At 40.3% G+C, this 18,371-nt stretch overlaps 1 protein-coding gene across 3 annotated transcripts in view; it reads left to right on the top strand.

The window, feature by feature from the left end:
- The window catches only part of edil3a (EGF-like repeats and discoidin I-like domains 3a), a 365,883-nt gene extending 350,259 nt beyond the window's left edge, over positions 1-15,624 (top strand). For all 3 annotated transcript variants that reach the window (XM_061906308.1, XM_061906307.1, XM_061906309.1), the window contains one exon: positions 10,364-15,624. In XM_061906308.1, coding sequence (XP_061762292.1) covers positions 10,364-10,513 — 150 coding nt within the window. In that variant the 3' untranslated portion in view covers positions 10,514-15,624. The remainder of the gene's footprint in view (positions 1-10,363) is intronic.
- Positions 15,625-18,371: the final 2,747 nt, after the last annotated feature.

Genomic DNA, 18,371 nt, shown 5'->3' on the forward strand with positions numbered 1-18,371 from the left:
CCGGCCCACCGGAGTGTGTGTTGGCGTCTGCTGGCCCACCGGAGTGCGTAGGTTGCAGACCCACCGGAGGTGATGGCACCGTAGGTTGCAGACCCACCGGAGGTGATGGTGGCGTCTGCCAGCCCACCGGAGATGATGGCGCCGTCTCTTGCAGACCAACTGGGACGCGGAGTAGCTGTGCCTCCCCATCAGCACAGCTACTGATAGCCCCCTTCAAGAGACGGATCCAAGACGTCCCCTGAGAAGCCGACACAGGACAGGGATGGGTGGGAGGCACTACAAAACGAGGCAAAGTGTTTCCTCGATTTGGCCATCGATTCTAAAACTTTGTTATGTCTCTCTGCCATAGACATCTCTGCGGGGTTCGAATTTGGCTGGATTATTATGTCAGAGTTAGTTGGTGACGAACCCCAAGATGCAGAGGTAGAGGCAGGCATGGAGTGAGAAAACATGATTTAATTTACAGGCCTACTGACCACACAGTCTGATAGTTTATTTATCAATGTTGAAATATTAACATTGCAACACATGCCAATACGGCCTTTTTAGTTTACTAAATTGCAATTTTAAAATTTCCCGCGAGTTTCTTGTCGAAAAGGTTTGCAAATGACCGTCACGCGTGCACGTGACGTCACGGACTGTCAGGAAATATTAGCGCTGCACCACTTGCGGCTAAAAGTCGTCTGCTTTAATCGTATGATTACACATTATTCTGGACATCTGTGTTGATGAATCTTTTGCAATTTGTCCATTTAATAATGCAGACTATAAAAAACAATGCTGTTGGTGGAAAGCGGTGGATTGCAGCTGTCTTTAGCACCGAGACACAGCCGGTGTTTCTTTGTTTGTTGTGAAGCAGAGCGGTCAGACGAACATGTTTTTTTTACGTCAACCAGCATGTTTTTGGATGGGATATATATATAATTGTGATATATATCTTACCGGAGACATCATTGGAATATTCGTCGTCCTGCAACAGCTGTCAAAAAAGGCAGCTGTGAGCTTGGCTCCTCGGCTTCTCTCCGAGACACTGCGTGTTCACCGCAGCCATCCGACCTCGAGGTATGGCTTTACAATCTTTAAAATCTCAATAAAACACTATTAAAACAATAAGCAGATAAGGGATCTTCCAGAATTATCCTAGTAAATGTGTCTAATTACATCTGAAACGCTCACACTGCCGCCGCCCAGAGCCTTCGCTTTTTTGTTTTTGTAGTCCTTCACTATCAATATCCTAATTCACAAATCTTTCATCCTCGCTCAAATTAATGGGGGAATTGTCGCTTTCTCAGTCCGAATTGCTCTTACTGCTGGTGGCTGCCATTAAAAACAATGTGAATATGTGTGGAGCCCTGCAACTCGTGACGTCACGCGCACATACTTCCGGTAAAGGCAGGGCTTTTTTATTAGCGACCAAAAGTTGCTAACTTTATCGTCGATGTTCTCTACTAAATCCTTTCAGCAAAAATATGGCAATATCGCAAAATGATCAAGTATGACACATAGAATGGACCTGCTATCCCCGTTTGAATAAGAAAATCTCATTTCAGTAGGCCTTTAAAACACTAAGACAAAAACCAATAAAGGGTACAAACAAAAAGCGCGCACGTGGGCGGACAAACAAAAAGGCCTAGCGTGGAAGCTAACATAGACAAGATATGATACGACACGACACGACCGGTAGCAACGGCAATAATCCAGCAGTGACTGGAGGAACAAAGCAGGTAAAATAGGAGCGGACTGATTGACACCAGGTGTGGCCAGGTGCCAATCAGTCGCAGCTGAGGGAAAACAGCACACAGGGAGACAAACAGGAAGCTGAACCAAAATAAGAGTGCTGATAGGAAGTAAAGACAGGAAATACTAAACACACACAGAGGAAAAACAGAAACACAAACAAACTGTCAGTGGCAAGCCTGACAGGCACGACTCTACCCGCCACCAAAATCAATAGCAGCTCCAGGGTCGGTCTGGAGTAAGTTGAATTATTGTGTCTATTTTTAAATCATCCGTCCGGTCCTGATTACTCCAGATTGCAAATCCCCGGAGAGAAGATTGCAAATTGGTTTGCAATTAAGGTTTAAAGTTCCGTCTTCACTCAGGCTGATTAAAGACGCGTAGTAGGCTCCATAAGGAACATGTCATAATGCATATTAAGATGCAAATACAGCCTTATAATAAGTACAAACCGCAGTCATCATTCACAAGTAGTGACAATCCAATCAGCTTAGGTATACGGTGAAAAGAAAACTACTGCATTAACAATAAAACAAATGTAGTTTCTTAGAAGTAGGGTTTAGTGTTTTATGCTGCTGATTCCCATACAGATCATCCATGAGTGAGATTGGCCAGTATCGATGCGGTACCTATGTATTAACGCTACATTTTTCAATAAATGGGCTATTGATCGTTTAACAATATTGGCACAATATTTAAACTATCCATCCATCCATCCATCATCTTCCGCTTATCCGAGGTCGGGTCGCGGGGGCAGCAGCCTAAGCAGGGAAGCCCAGACTTCCCTCTCCCCAGCCACTTCGTCTAGCTCTTCCCGGGGGATCCCGAGGCGTTCCCAGGCCAGCCGGGAGACATAGTCTTTCCAACGTGTCCTGGGTCTTCCCCGTGGCCTCCTACCAGCTGGACGTGCCCTAAACACCTCCCTAGGGAGGCGTTCGGGTGGCGTTCGCTGCTCCTCCACATCGAGAGGAGCCAGATGAGGTGGTTCGGGCATCTGGTCAGGATGCCACCCGAACGCCTCCCTAGGGAATATTTAAACTAGTTACTTATTATCTTCTACTTCCTCCATTGTCCTAATGTTTTCCAATGGTGTAAAAATGTGTGGAATAAATATTACATTTCTGTCAAAAAAGATTGGTGTCAGCCTGCTATGAATAGTAATTTTGATAGTAGGCTAAAATAGGTAATATATTGCCTTCATTATAACACTGTATATTGGGCTTTAATTTTTTTGGGACTCCAGACAGATTTGTTGTTTGTATTTGTGGTCCAATACGGCTCTTTCAACATTTCGGGTTGCCGACCCCAGCCTTAGGCAAACGCCTCCACACTGTGTGTGGAGACACTTACACTATATTTCCAAAAGTATTTGGCCACCTGCCTTTACTCAAATAATAACTTGAAGTGCCATACCATGGAATTGTCCAAAATGTTTTGGTATTCTGGAGCATTCAAAGTTCCTTTCACTGGAACTAAGGGGCCAAGCCCAACTCCTGAAAACCAACCCCATACCATAATTCCTCCTCCACCAAATTTCACATTTGGCACAATGCAGCCCAAAATGTAGCATTCTCTTGGCAACCTCCAAACCCAGACTTGTCCATCAGATTGCCAGATGGAAAAGCGTGACTCATCAGTCCAGGGAACACGTCTCCACTGCTCTAGAGCAGTGTTTTTCAACTACTGTGCCGCGGCACACTAGTGTGCCGTGAGATACAGTCTGGTGTGCCGTGGGAGATTATCTAGTTTCACCTATTTGGGTTACAAATACTTTTTGCAAACCAGTAATTATAGTTTGCAAATGACGTGTTGTTGTTGAGTGTCTGTACTGTCCAGAACTCGGCAGAGTAACCGTGTAATACTATTCCATACCAGTAGGTGGCAGCCGGTAGCTAACAGCTTTGTAGATGTCGGAAACAGGTAAAAAGGTGTCAAATGCTTAAACCGAAAATAAAGAAAAGGTGAGTGCCCAGAAGAAAAGGCATTGAAGCTTAGGGAAGGCTATGCAGAACAACACTAAAACTGAACTGGCTACAAAGTAAACAAAAACAGAATGCTGGACGACAGCAAAGACTTACTGTGAAGCAAAGACGACGTCCACAATGTACATCCGAACATGACAATCAACAATGTCCCCACAAAGAAGGATAAAAACAATAGAAAAATGTTTGACTGCTAAAACAAAGTAGATGCGGGAGATATCGCTCAAAGGAAGACATGAAACTACTACAGGAAATACCAAAAAACAGGAAAAGCCACCAAAATAGGAGCGCAAGACAAGAACTAAAACACTACACACTACACACAGGAAAACAGCAAGAAAGTCCAAATAAGACAGGGTGTGATGTGACAGGTGGTGACAGTACACCTACTTTGAGACAAGAGCTATATTGATGCATGCTTGGTTATGGTTTAAAGTCATATCCAACAATTGCGACAACGACTTTTTACTGTCAACTGAGTTTTGTTTTTTTAAGGATTTCTGCTGGTGGTGTGCCTCCGCATTTTTTCAAAGCAAAAAATGTGCTTTGGCTCAAAAAAGGTTGAAAAACACTGCTTTAGAGTACAGCGGCGATGTGCTTTACACCACTGCATCCGACACTTTGCATTGGACTTGGTGATGCATGGCTTGGATGCAGCTGCTCAGCCATGGAAACCCATTCCATGAACCTCTCTGCTTACTGTACATGGGCTAATTGGAAGGTCAAATGAAGTTTGGAGCTATGTTGCAACTGACTGTGCAGAATGTCTTTGCACTATGCGCTTCAGCATCCGCTGACCCCTCGCTGTCAGTTTACGTGGCCCACCACTTGGTGTCTGAGTTGCTGTTGTTCTCAAACTCTTCACTTTTCTTATGATAAAGTTAACTTTGGAATATTTAGGGGCGAGGAAATTTCATGACTGTATTTGTTGTACAGGTGGCATCCTATGACAGTTCCACGCTGGAAATCACTGAGAGCGGCCCATTCTTTCACAAATGATTGTAGAAATAGTCTCCATGCCTAAGTGCTTGATTTTATACGCCGGGCCAAGTGATTAGGGCACCTGATTCTCATCATTTGCCTGAGTGGCCAAATACTTTTGGCAATATAGTGTATATTGCTGCTAGCCGCTTGTCAGCCGGGGGACTTAAAATAAAGATCAAGATTAAACACTGTTGTTTTAATGATACAGACACATTATATGCCAAAATATGATTAAGTTTTTAAAACTGTAAGATTCAAAACTGACCTTGTTTAGGACAAGGAAGTGTTCAAAAATGACCTTGATGACTAAACTCCACTACACATGCAAGTGTTTTCTCATGCACAGTCTTGTTTAAAGAACTCCTTACGATAATGTTAGCAAAAAAATGTGAAAACGGAGCACTTCAATCAATACCTCATCCTTCTAGTTGTCAGCATTTACCTGGATTTGTCCCGCTGATTTTTTCATTTTGCACAACAGTGAGTCCCATTACATACCAATTACACAGACTTAATCATGTATTTTTGATTGGAATGATCATATCCTTCAATCCAGCTGCCCCTGTAGATTCATTTATAGCTTAGCATACTTAATTAGGCACATGCAAACTTACAATCTGCAGCCTGCGTGCTTGTAGCCGGGATTTGGAACCTGCGTTATTATTAAAAGGTTTATTGCAACAGGAGTGGATCATAAATGAGTTGTCTGACTTAATTTAGCCTCACATTTGTATCGCGGGTACTTCAGTGGCTGTAAAAAGTGGGGACAACTGCTATCAGTTAGCAGCACAAAGTGATTTGTTAATTGAATGTTGATGTTGCCAAGCCAATTACAGGGTTGGAGCTTCTGAAACATTTGTTGGCAGGGGACAAACCTTTTGTTTCATGATGAAAAAGGGTAAAAAAAAAAAAGATGTTAGGAAGCATAAACCACCTAATAATTTAGGTGCGATCTCCAACTGTGCCACCCGGACAACAGGCTGATTTATAGTGCAGACCTTCATCATGGCTGAACTGTTTACCAAATGAAAACATTCCATGGAGTGATCGCGTTTGTTTTGTCCAAATAATAGCCAGTTAGTGAGTTGCAATGAAAACAGGATGCAAAGTTTTTAGGAAAATTAAACGTTTAAACGCTAACTAGCTGAAAAGTGTTGCCATCTCATTATAGCACAATACCACCACCCCGTTTCCATATGAGTTGGGAAATTGTGTTAGATGTAAATATAAACTGAATACAATGATTTGCAAATCCTTTTCAACCCATATTCAGTTGAATGCTCTACAAAGACAAGATATTTGATGTTCAAACTCATAAACTTTTTTTTATTTTTTGCAAATAATGATTAACTTAGAATTTCATGGCTGCTGCACGTGCCAAAGTAGTTGTGAAAGGGCATTTCTTTTAACAACACTCAACAAACGTTCGGGAACTGAGAAAACTAATTGGAAACCTACTCATTGGCCTAGTGGTTAGAGTGTCCGCCCTGAGATCGGTAGGTTGTGAGTCATACCAAAGACTATAAAAATGGGACCCACTGCCTCACTGCCTGGCACTCAGCATCAAGGGTTTTAATTGGGGGTTAAATCACCATAAATGATTCCCAGGCACGGCACCACTGCTGCCCACCGCTCCCCTCACTTCCAAGGGGGTGATCAAGGGGATGGGTCAAATGCAGAAGACACATTTCACCACACCTAGTGTGTGTGTGACAATCATTGGTACTCTAACTTTTACTTGAATTGTTGAAGCTTTGAAAGTGGAATTCTTTCCCATTCTTTTTTTATGTAGAGCTTCAGTCGTTCAACAGTCCGGGGTCTCCGCTGTCGTATTTTACGCTTCATAATGCGCCACACATTTACGAAGCCACGCTGTTGTAACACGTGCTGAGCATGGCTTGGTATTGTCTTGCTGAAATAAGCCGGGGCATCCATGAAAAAGACGGCACTTAGATGGCAGTATATGTTGTTCTAAAACCTGTATGTACCTTTCAGCATTAATGGTGCCTTCACAGACGTGTAAGTTACCCATGTCTTGGGCACTAATGCACCCACATACCATCACAGATGCTGGCTTTTGAACTTTGCGTCGATAACAGTCTGGATGGATTGCTTCCCCTTTGTCGAATATTTCCAAAAAACAATTTGAAATGTGGACTCGTCAGACCAAAGAACACTTGTCCACTTTGCATCAGTCCATCTTAGATGATCTCGGGCCCAGAGAAGCGTGCGGCGTTTCTGGATGTTATTGATAATGGCTTTCGCTTTGCATAGTAGAGCTTTAACTTGCACTTACAGATGTGGCGACAAACTGTATTTAGTGGCAGTGGTTTTCTGAAGTGTTCCTGAGCCCATGTGGTGATATCCTTTAGAGATTGATGTCGTTTTTTGATACAGTGCTGTCTGAGGGATCGAAGGTCACGGTCATTAAATGTTGGTTTCCGGCCATGCCGCTTACGTGGAGTGAATTTTCCAGATTCTCTGAACCTTTTGATGATATTATGGACCGTAGATGTTGAAATCCCTAAATTTCTTGCAATTGCACTTTGAGAAACGTTGTTCTTAAACTGTTTTTACTATTTGCTCACGCAGTTGTGGACAAAAGGGTGTACCTCGCCCCATCCTTTCTTGTGAAAGACTGAGCATTTTTTGGGAAGCTGTTTTTACTCAATCATGGCACCTGTTTCCAATTAGCCTGCACGACTGTGGGATGTTCCAAATAACTGTTTGATGAGCATTCCTCAACAGTTTTTATTTCCACCTTTCCCAACTTTTTTGTCACGTGTTGCTGGCAGCAAATTCTAAAGTTAATGATTATTTGCACAAAAAAAAAGGTTTATCAGTTTGAACATCAAATATTTTGTCTTTGTAGGATATTGAACTGATTATGGGTTGAAAATGATTTGCAAATCATTGTATTCCGTTTGTATTTACATCTAACAAAATTTCCCAACTCATATGGAAACGGGGTTTGTAAAATATACATTCCGTAAGAAAAAAAAAACACCAGCATAGACTAAAATTTATGTATATCATAGGTTTTAATGAGCCCCTTAAGTCATCCAGTTTCTATGAAATTCTCAAATATTATTGCTAAATATAGATGCAAAACTGCGGCTCCAGAACCGTTTTAGTCTTGATAAATCACATTGCGAGCGCTAAATGATTATATTTTTGTCTCCTCACAGTTTTGTGGGCGTTCGGCATACATTCTGTTTATACTGTACATGAAGACAGAAAGGCTAAATGAATTGCTCGCTCCCTTCATGTTCATATTAGACAGATAGATATAACTAAGCCTGCTGGGATGCAATAGTTAGTATTTTAGTGCATGTAAACATAGCATGTGTGTGTGTATGGGGCTTCAGTCATAATAATACATATTTTTTACAATGATTATAGCAATATTAGGGCATATTTTGAGGTTTATGGCTCACTCTGTCTCATGCGGCCGCTGTTTCTAACTTTCGTAGAGGGTTCTTGAATGCACTACAGTAATGCTAGTGACACCTCTGTTTCTAACTTTCTTCGGGGGTTTTTGAATGCACTACAGTTATGCTAGTGACGCCTCTGCTTCTAACTTTCTTCGAGGGTTCTTGAATGCACTACAGTTATGCCGAGTGACGCCTCTGTTTCTAACTTTCTTCGGGGGTTCTTGAATGAACTACATTCATGCCTTGTGACTCCTCTGTTTCTTACTTTCTTCGGGGGTTGTTGAATGCAATACAGTTATGCCTAGTGACGTCTCCGTTTCTAACGTTTATCGAGAGTTCTTGAATACACTACAGTTATGCCTAGCAAAGCCTCTGTCTCTAACATTTATCAAGAGTTCGTGAATACACTACAGTAATGCCTAGTCATGCCTATGTTTCTAACTTTCATCAAGGGTTCTTGAATGCACTACAGTTATGCCTAGTGACGTCTCTGTTTCTAACTTTTATTGAGAGTCCTTGAATGCACTACAGTTATGCCCAGTAAAGCCTCTGTCTCTAACGTTTATCGAGAGTTTTTGAATACACAACATTTATGCCTAGTAACGCCTCTGTCTCTAACATTTATCAAGATTTCTTAAATGCACTACAGTTATGCCTAGTAACACCTTTGTTTCTAACTTTCATTAAGGGTTCTTGAATGCACTACAGTTATACCTAGTGATGCCTCTGTTTCTAACTTTCATCAAAGGTTCTTGAATGCACTACAGTCATGCCTAGTGATGCCTCCGTTTCTAACCTTTTTGGAGGGGTTCTTGAAAGAACTACAGGTATGCCTAGTAAAGCCACTGTTTCTAACTTTCATCAAGGATTCTTGAATGTACTACAGTTATGCCCAGTGACGTCACTGTTTCTGATTTTTATCGAGAGTTCTTGAATGCACTAAATTCATGCCTAGTAACGCCTCTGTCGCTAACATTTATCAAGTGTTCTTCAATGTACTACAGTTATATCTAGCAATGCCTCCGTTTCTAACTTTTCTGGGGGGATCTTGAATGCACTACAGTAATGCCTAAAAACACCTCTGTTTCTAACGTTCATCAAGGGTTGTTGAATGGACTACAGTTATGCCTAGTAACGTCTCCGTTTCTAACCTTTATTGAGAGTTCTTGAATGCACTACAGTTATGCCCAGTAAAGCCTCTGTCTCTAACGTTTATCGAGAGTTCTTGAATACACTACAGTTATGCCTGGTGATGTCTCTGTTTCTAACTTCCATAGAGGGTTATTGTATGCACTACAGCTATGCCTAGTGATGTCTCTGTTTCTAACTTCCATAGAGGGTTCTTGAATGCACTACAGTTATGAGCAATGATATGCAAAAATGTGTGAATAATTTAAGGTGAACTTTGACGACGTTTTGACGTCTGTGTTGAGGGAAGTGTTTGCCTAACCAGGTGCAACAAACGACTTCACAATTGTGAAAGGAGGCATAGTGTTGTGATCCGCTGCCCGGATCACATTTTGATTTTGGTTTTTGAGTCCTTTTCTGTTTTCTGTTTGTCTTGGACTCTTTCGGTTCCTGGTTGCACTTCCTTGTTTGTTTTGTTACCATAGTTTCTGATTTGTTCCACCTGCTCTTGTTTCGACACACACCTGTGGTTACTGATTGCTGCCCTGATTTAAGCCTGCCTCCTTGTTTCTCTCGTTCTCGCTTGGTAGTTTGTGTTACACGCTGTTTGTGTTTCGCAACAGTAACAACTCTGATACTGATCCTGTATTCCGTTTCGCACCCAGCTAGCTTCCACGCTAAGTATTTGTTTTCTCTCTAGCTCCCATGCTAGCTCTCTTGGTTTTTTCTATTTCCCATGCTAGTTCTGTTTGTTTTGCCTTTTGTGCCTTGTGCACGTTTTTCTGTTCTTAGTCTGTTTTAAGTTATTTCTTACCTTTCCGCTGTGTCTAAGCCTGAACTGCATGCAGAGAGAATGCACCCGCATCATGATGCCCCGCAGTCGTTACATACAGTTAGGCTTAGACATTCTTCATTTGATTCAAGCAACGTTATTGTTTAACATTCCATAGCTATATTTATTAAAAATAAACATTTATGACATTTAAATGACAGAAAAAAACTTCAAACTTTACAAAAGCCCGTAGTACTTTATCTCCACTTGAAAAAAGCAAGGACGACGGTCGAGTTCAGAGATGTTAACCTCTCTCGTGTTTGCAGGTCTTTCAGGGAAACTTTGACAACGACACGCACAGAAAGAACGTGATAGATCCACCCATCTACGCTCGCCTGATCCGGATCCTTCCATGGTCGTGGTACGGCAGGATCACCCTGCGTACAGAAATACTGGGCTGCACAGAGGAAGAGTGAAGTCCCTATCTCCCCTTCTCCCCCCCCCCCCTGTCTTACCGTCTAACGGTCACCCAGTAGTGGAAAAATAAACTGTGCAAAACCTGTAAAAAGAAAAAAAATATTCATTTCCTGTAGATTTTTTCAAGACTTGTAAAGGGTCACCATTTTTTTTTGTACAAAACCTTAAATTGAATGTTTTTATTTTCTTATGTCAATTAGGTTCCAATGTGATTTATGTATTTTTATTGGTCTTGAGAACTGTAACATATGTGAGGGCTCTCAGCAGGGGGTGGTATGGGTCTCACTGTGGTTTTGCCATGGAAACTATTGTACAGTGTCACTTTTTAAACAAAGATGTTGCATTAGACACACACGGTCATATTGTGAAATATTATTCAAATCATATTTTTACTTTTAATAACTACACTTTGTCAGTCCGTGCTTTGGCACTAATGCACACCTGCGTTACTGCATTGATCAAAACACTATTAATGCTCTTATATTATATGTGAATCATTGCATGGTGTGAGAATTTAAGAAGGGGTCGCGGGGGGGGACTACTTAAAATGACAAATCGGTCAAAACCTCCATTTCTAAAAGTAATGGCTTCAATCTAGGGAACGATGTTATGTACATTTTTGAATAGTTCTGACCAGTCATGCCTAAAAGCTAAGTGAAAGTGATAAATATGTATGACCATTTATTCATGTGCTCTAGCAGCACTGAAACCGAAGCGTCGGATTGAGCAACTGTGTCATTTTTAGATTGTTTACAATTTGTATTTATTATTCTGTTCGGTGTTTTTTACTTTATGAATCGACGCGTAAGCTGACTCCATTCAAAAGCTCAGGATATACAGTACATGTATGCCAATCATAAAACCCACAAATGTATACTTTTGGGCTGCTTATTTTAATATGCCGTATTTGTGTGTTATTATTTAAAGACTGTGTGCAAAAATGTTCTGTAATTGAACTGTAATTAGTGTTATTTTAAAAGTAGTGCTACTATCATAGATCAATTACACATACGGTGTCCCATATTTGCAATAACCATGGTAACCATTCAACAAACACTCTCATTCAAAGTTATTGTGAATCAGAGTCAAAAGGGTGTATATGGGTAAATTTGTCGCAGTTTACCTGACACGTGAAACGTGACAAATTGAGGGCTTGCAGTATCCACTTTACTCGCAGTTGGCAGTAGAGTGTTAATTATCTTAAAATATGTGTTGTGGCAATTCCAACTTTGACTACATCATTTGCCATGTAGAGTGACACTTTCTGTCATTTTCAGCAGACTGCATTGCACAATGGGTATTCCCCCTTTTCCTCTCACCTGAGATCCACCCATGATTGGGGCCATAGTAATCCCTTCCCTACTGTATGTCCCCTGCCTGTGGAAATGTGTCAACAGCAAGTATAGCCTTGTGGAGCAAAGTAGGTACCAGGCAATGGAAAGGGATTTGTTGCGGTTTACCAGACATATGAAACGTGACAAATTGAGAGGGTGCAGTATATACACAAGCTTTCAGACGGCAGTAGAGTGTTGAATATTGTAAAAAGTTTTTTAGGGCAATTCCAATTTTGACCAAAGCGTCAGTTGCTATGTAGAGTGGCGCTTTCCATTATTTCCAGCCGACTGAATTGCAAAATGATTATCCTCCCTGCTTTCCTCTGGGGAAAAGGGCCATGTGAATTCCTTCCCTAGCGTACGTCTAGTCAACTAAATCTACATAGTTTATTTGGTTACATCATGGTGTTATTGCGGGCGTGTCCAAATTACGGCACGCTGGTGACCGGGGGCCTCATATCATAAACAAACAGCCAGCGGTCTGATAGCTGCCATCTTGACACCATCTGGTGGTTGACATTATTAACTCAAGTCAGTGACTGATGATGGTGTATTATTCACAGCATTTACTTGTATGACCCAATACAAACAACTTTCCCTAGTCATTTTGCGGACAAAAAAAATTTAAGCAGTGCAAAAAATTAACAAACATGGCCACACATACCAAGACATGGTCATTGAAATTTGTGGATATAATAAAAATGTCCAATTAGCATAACACAATCTAATTTATACCTATTTAAATCCATTACAAGGGGTGATGGGGGAAAATGCAACACGCTTGCTCCACACTTACCCATGTTTGCCATATTTTAGCTGCTTGATATTTCTGATTATTTAAAACAATTTTAAGGAGGTCATCACGTAAGTAAACAAGGTAGCGTTAAATTTCCACATACTCTTAAAAACCAACTATAATAATTATTAATTATATATCCATTATATTATTATAATAATATGTACACACATATAGATATACTGTATATATACTTATTTAGTTACTTTTCATGCAGTCAGCTTTTGGACAGCCCTGTGTTCATGGCATTTTTGATAATTGTCACCGTAATAAAATGTGGTTTCCTGCTCGGACTATTCATTAAAACCGTACCTGCCTCTCCCTTGACTCGCATGACTGATGAACCTCAAGAGACGTAACTCCCAATTATTTTAAATTGTACAAAGGCAACATATCCAATCCGAGCTTGAAGTAGACCCTGAAATGGAAAATGACAAGTGAACAAGGCAGAATTAACTTTTCAATTTTATGCTTCAAGCTCAACAAATGATGACATTGGTTGTTTCATTTGGTTCGTATTTGAATTTTGGGAAGCGAAACATAAACTCGGGACGGTCGATCCAAGCACAGCACAAAAACAAGTTCCCAACGACTTTAGACATGACATTGTCTTTAGGCACTTTAGCAACCTAGTTCTTATTTGTCTGATTTGTTATACTCCTCCTGTTGCAGTTGTACCCCTCCGTCCCTCCAAGGTTTCACATTTTACTCTTGTAAGAGTTGTGCGTCCTAACATGTCTGAATTTTCCGCAAAAGTCGCGATGTGAGGCTTTTTAGAATCGACATTCATTTTATGGACTTGTTATCCTTGGAACCTCAGATTCACAAAGCACAGGATCTCAACAAAAATTGGAAAACTAATACTGTACTGATGTTTTACTCGTTATAGACTTGAAAGTGGGTGGCACTAAAGAGCTCAGTGTCAAATGACTGTAGCCTTTTATTTAATTATGACTAGCAATAGTAATAATTACACAGTAAATGACGGAAAGAAACGGAAGAAAATTAAGAAAGAAAAACCACTCTGCTGTTCACAAGTTGCAGACATTCTTTTTGTATGTTTTATGCTTGTATACATCAGTGTATGTTATGAGACCTTTACAAATGCATTTACAAAAACATTTGTAAACTGTTAAGAGCGATCTATATCGATATTTTTTGTTGGTTATTATCACACTTCAACATCTCCAACATGTAGATAAGGCTGCCTCCTTGATAGGTCAGCATTGCCGATGAAATATGACTTTTATTGCCTTAAATCAGTAGAAAATAAAGATTGAATTAAGATACGAATACATGTGAAGTAGGATGTTCATACAGTAGGGAAGGAATTCATATGGCCCCCTAACCCAGGGAAGTGGACGGTTAATTATTTTGCAATACAGTCTGCTGAAAATGATGGAAAGTGTCTATCTACATAGGAACTGACGCTGTGTTTGAAGTCGGAATTGCCGCAAAAAATGTTTTAAGATATTCAAGACTGTACAGCCGCCTGGCAATAAAATGTGTCGTGTTTTATGTGTCAGGTAAACTGTGACAAATGGGGCTATTTGAATCACCTTCTACTACTTATGCTACATTAGCCGAGAGGCTTAGCGCTGTAGACGGCAATCGGAACCCGGTCTGAGCTACGCAATCGTGCCGTTTGAGCAATTAAGGAACAAACATACGTTTTGGTTAGACAGTCGACGTATCAAAATTTTCCGAAATAAATTCGATTGTCGAAATTGATGATGATGATTGGTCAAAATGTGCGGTTGAAGTCAGGACATGATAAATCGCAGGGATTGGTAATAGCGACATCGTAAAATCTTTGGGGGACTGGTTGTACTTCATTTGTAACGCCATCGGACGGTACAGAGTTTAGGAGGGGACGGACAAAGAAGAAAGAGAACACAGTAAAAGAAGGAACATTTGCAAATATTGAAAACGAGAGATTGGCGGATCCTGGGGATGGATAAATAATATAATACAATGTCTATATGGTACAGGTTAAAAGTTTCTTTTTTTAATGTGTTTTCTTTATTTTCATGGCTATTTACATTGTAGATTGTCACTGAAGGCATCAAAACTCCGAATGAACATTTAAAAATGGTGAAATAACTGAAAACATATTTTATACTCTAGTTCCTTTAAAATAGCCACCCTATTACTGCTATGCACACTCTTGGCATTCTCTCGATGAGCTTCAAGCGCACCTGTGAAGTGAAAACCATTTCAGGGGACTACCTCTTGAAGCTCATCTAAAGAATGCCAAGAGTGTGCAAAGCAGTAATCGGAGCAAAGGGTGGCTGTTTTGAAGAAACTAGTATATAAAAAGTTATTTCCCCTTTTTTTTGTGTTAAGTACATATCTCCTCATGTGTTCGTTCACAGTTTTGATGCCTTCAGTGCCAATCTACAATGTAAATAGTCATGAAAATAAAGAAAACACATTGAAAGAGAAGGTGTGTGCAAACGTTTGGCCTGTACTGTGTGTGAATGTACTGTATGTATATATATATATATATATATATATATATATAATAAATAATCACCTTTTTGTGTCGGACATATTTGAAAATATCAAGAAAAACAAGGGAACGTGAAAGCAGTAAAATAATATATTGGCAGCCGAATCCCTTCGACTGCCATCTTTGTCGCTTGCGAGCAGGCGGGCCGTCGTGGCGACCTCGTAGTGTACAGCACCACAAGGTCGACAGTCGCGTCCTCTCGTATGGCAAACCTTTTGTACGCGCCGTGGATTGTCTTGTGCGTCGTTCACGTGCATCTGGTGTGGAAGTTCGGTCCACTCATCGTTGTCTCTTGTCTGCGTCACCCGGAGTGTTCTTGTAGAAAATTTACTTTTGATCAACGCTGGAGATGTTCATGCCAGCTAGGGGACGTCAGACCTTGTGTACAGTTATAAAAAAAGAAGAAGAAGAAAAGATGCTTCAACTTAAAACTTTCAGTTTGACAAATAAAAACTTCTGTGAAAATGTTGTGCTTGAGTTTTATTCAAATGTCTGCGACAATGTGGTTATTTTTGGGACACTTTAGTGTGGGGAACATAGTCACCATTAATTAGTTGCTTCTTAAAGTAAGAAAGACTTAATTTAGAGTTATTTGGACACTAGGAAAACATATAAGGGTTAGGGTTACTAATAAGCAATAATTCTGAGGTTATTGAGGGAAAACTCTTCGTTAATGGCTTACTGCTTGTATAATATGGCCATGCAGAATAAGGCATTAATAAGTACATTTTAATGACTAATTAAGAGCCAATATGTTACTAATTTGCATGTTAATAAGCAACACAAAAATATGAATATATTACCCATAATAAAGTTTTAAGGTTATTTTATTTATTTACCCTTTTGTTTAAAAAAAAGGTAATCTAAATCGTCACATTTCTCAATTATTCTAATACAGACAAAATTGGTTTATTCCACATGCATCAAACTCAAGGCCCGGGGGCCAGTTCTGGCCTGCCTAATCATTCTATGTGGCCCTGGAAAAAAATGGGTTTAAGTAAAATCCTTTTTTTTTCTTCTTTATTATTACTAAATGTATTCAGTCTTTTAATTTTGACAGAAAAAAAATCATATTTTAAACTTCAATATTATCTAATCATGCCAATTATATTATTATATACTGTATTGCAAAACTATTTTTGTGAGACAAAAACACCTTTTTTTCTGATTTAAAGCAAGTTATATACATAAAACAGTTTAATAATCAAATGCATATGCATTTCGATTAATCACAGGTTATTACTCGCATGCATAAAATGTAAATCATCATCATACGCAAATACGGTGTTAGATTTCACTGCTATGCTGATGACACCCAACTCTACATGCCCCTAAAGCTGACCAACACGTCGGATTGTAGTCAGCTGGAGGCGTGTCTTAATGAAATAAACAATGGAAGTCCGCTAACTTTTTGCAACTCGCCAAAAAAACGGAAATGCTGATTATCGGTCCTGCTAGACATCGACCTCTATTTAATAATACAACTTTAACATTTGACAACCAAAGAATTAAACAAGGCGACTCGGTATAGAATCTGGGTATTATCTTCGACCCAACTCTCTCCTTTGAGCCACACATTAAAAGCGTTACTAAAACGGCCTTCTTTCATCTCCGTAATATCGCTAAAATTGGCTCCATTTTGTCCACTAACGACGCTGAGATCATTATCCATGCGTTTGTTACGTCTCGTCTCGATTACTGTAACATATTATTTTCGGGTCCCCCCATGTCTTGCATTAAAAGATTACAGTTGGTACAAAATGCGGCTGCTAGACTTTTGACAAGAACAAGAAAGTTTGATCACATTACGCCTGTACTGGCTCACCTGCACTGGCTTCCTGTGCACTTAAGATGTGACTTTAAGGTTTTACTACTTACGTATAAAATACTACACGGTCTAGCTCCAGCCTACCTTACCGATTGTATTGTACCATATGTCCCGGCAAGAAATCTGCGTTCAAAGGACTCCGGCTTATTAGTGATTCCCAAAGCCCAAAAAAAGTCTGCGGGCTATAGAGAGCTATCCGTTCTGGCTCTAGTACTCTGGAATGCCCTCCAGGAAACAGTTCGAGATGCCACCTCAGTAGAAGCATTTAGGTCTCACCTTAAAACTCATTTGTATACTCTAGCCTTTAAATAGACCCCCTTTTTAGTCCAGTTTATCTGCCGTTTCTTTTCTTTTTCTCCTCTGTCCCACTCTCCTTTGTGGAGGGGGTCCGGTCCGGTGGCCATGGATGAAGTACTGGCTGTCCAGAGTCGGGATCCAGGATGGACCGCTCGCCTGTGTATCGACTGGGGACATCTCTGCGCTGCTGATCCGCCTCCGCTTGGGATGGTTTCCTGCTGGCTCAGCTGTGAACGGGACTCTCACTGCTGTGTTGGATCCACTATGGATTGAACTTTCACAGTATCATGTTAGACCCGCTCGACATCCATTGCTTTCATCCTCTCCAAGGTTCTCATAGTCATCATTGTCACCGACGTCCCACTGGGTGTGAGTTTTCCTTGCCCTTATGTGGGCCTACCGAGGATGTCGTAGTGGTTTGTGTTGTGGTTTGTGCAGCCCTTTTAGACACGAGTGATTTAGGGCTATATAAGTAAACATTGATTGCTTTCAGAGGGCAGCTTTTAAAAAAATATATTTATCAGTCATTACTGCGATGTGGCCCTCAAAGAAAATGAGTTTCACAACCCTGGTTTATTCAATTCGAATAACTTGATGGCAATACTTTCATTATGTTAAAGGTCTGTCCAAATGCTATTGAGCATGAAGGTGATGAAATAAATGGCTGAAGTGGTAAATGTACCCCTTAAAATAAAACAGCATGCTTTAAGCACATTCATAGTTTTCATTCAAATCCATTACGTAGGTCTATAAAGTAGGTAAGTAAGTAAATTGTACTTATACAGCGGTTTTCACAGATAAATTCACAAAATATAGATTAATTTTAACAACAGGGGCAACATTATAAAAAGTGGATTAAAAAGTATAGTTAAAAAGTTCATGAACTAAAAGACCCTGCGATGAGGTGGCGACTTGTCCAGGGTGTACGTCGCTTTCCGCCCGATTGTAGCTGAGATAGGCACCAGCAAACCCAAAGGGAATAAGCGGTAGAAAAAATGGATGGATGGATGAACTAAAAGCTTTACTAAAAAAAGAAGTCTTCAAATTTTTTTTTAAAAGTTTCAACACAGTCAAGCTCACGAAGGGACTG

Source organism: Nerophis ophidion, linkage group LG07, assembly GCF_033978795.1.
Source record: "Nerophis ophidion isolate RoL-2023_Sa linkage group LG07, RoL_Noph_v1.0, whole genome shotgun sequence".
Lineage (NCBI taxonomy): Eukaryota > Metazoa > Chordata > Actinopteri > Syngnathiformes > Syngnathidae > Nerophis > Nerophis ophidion.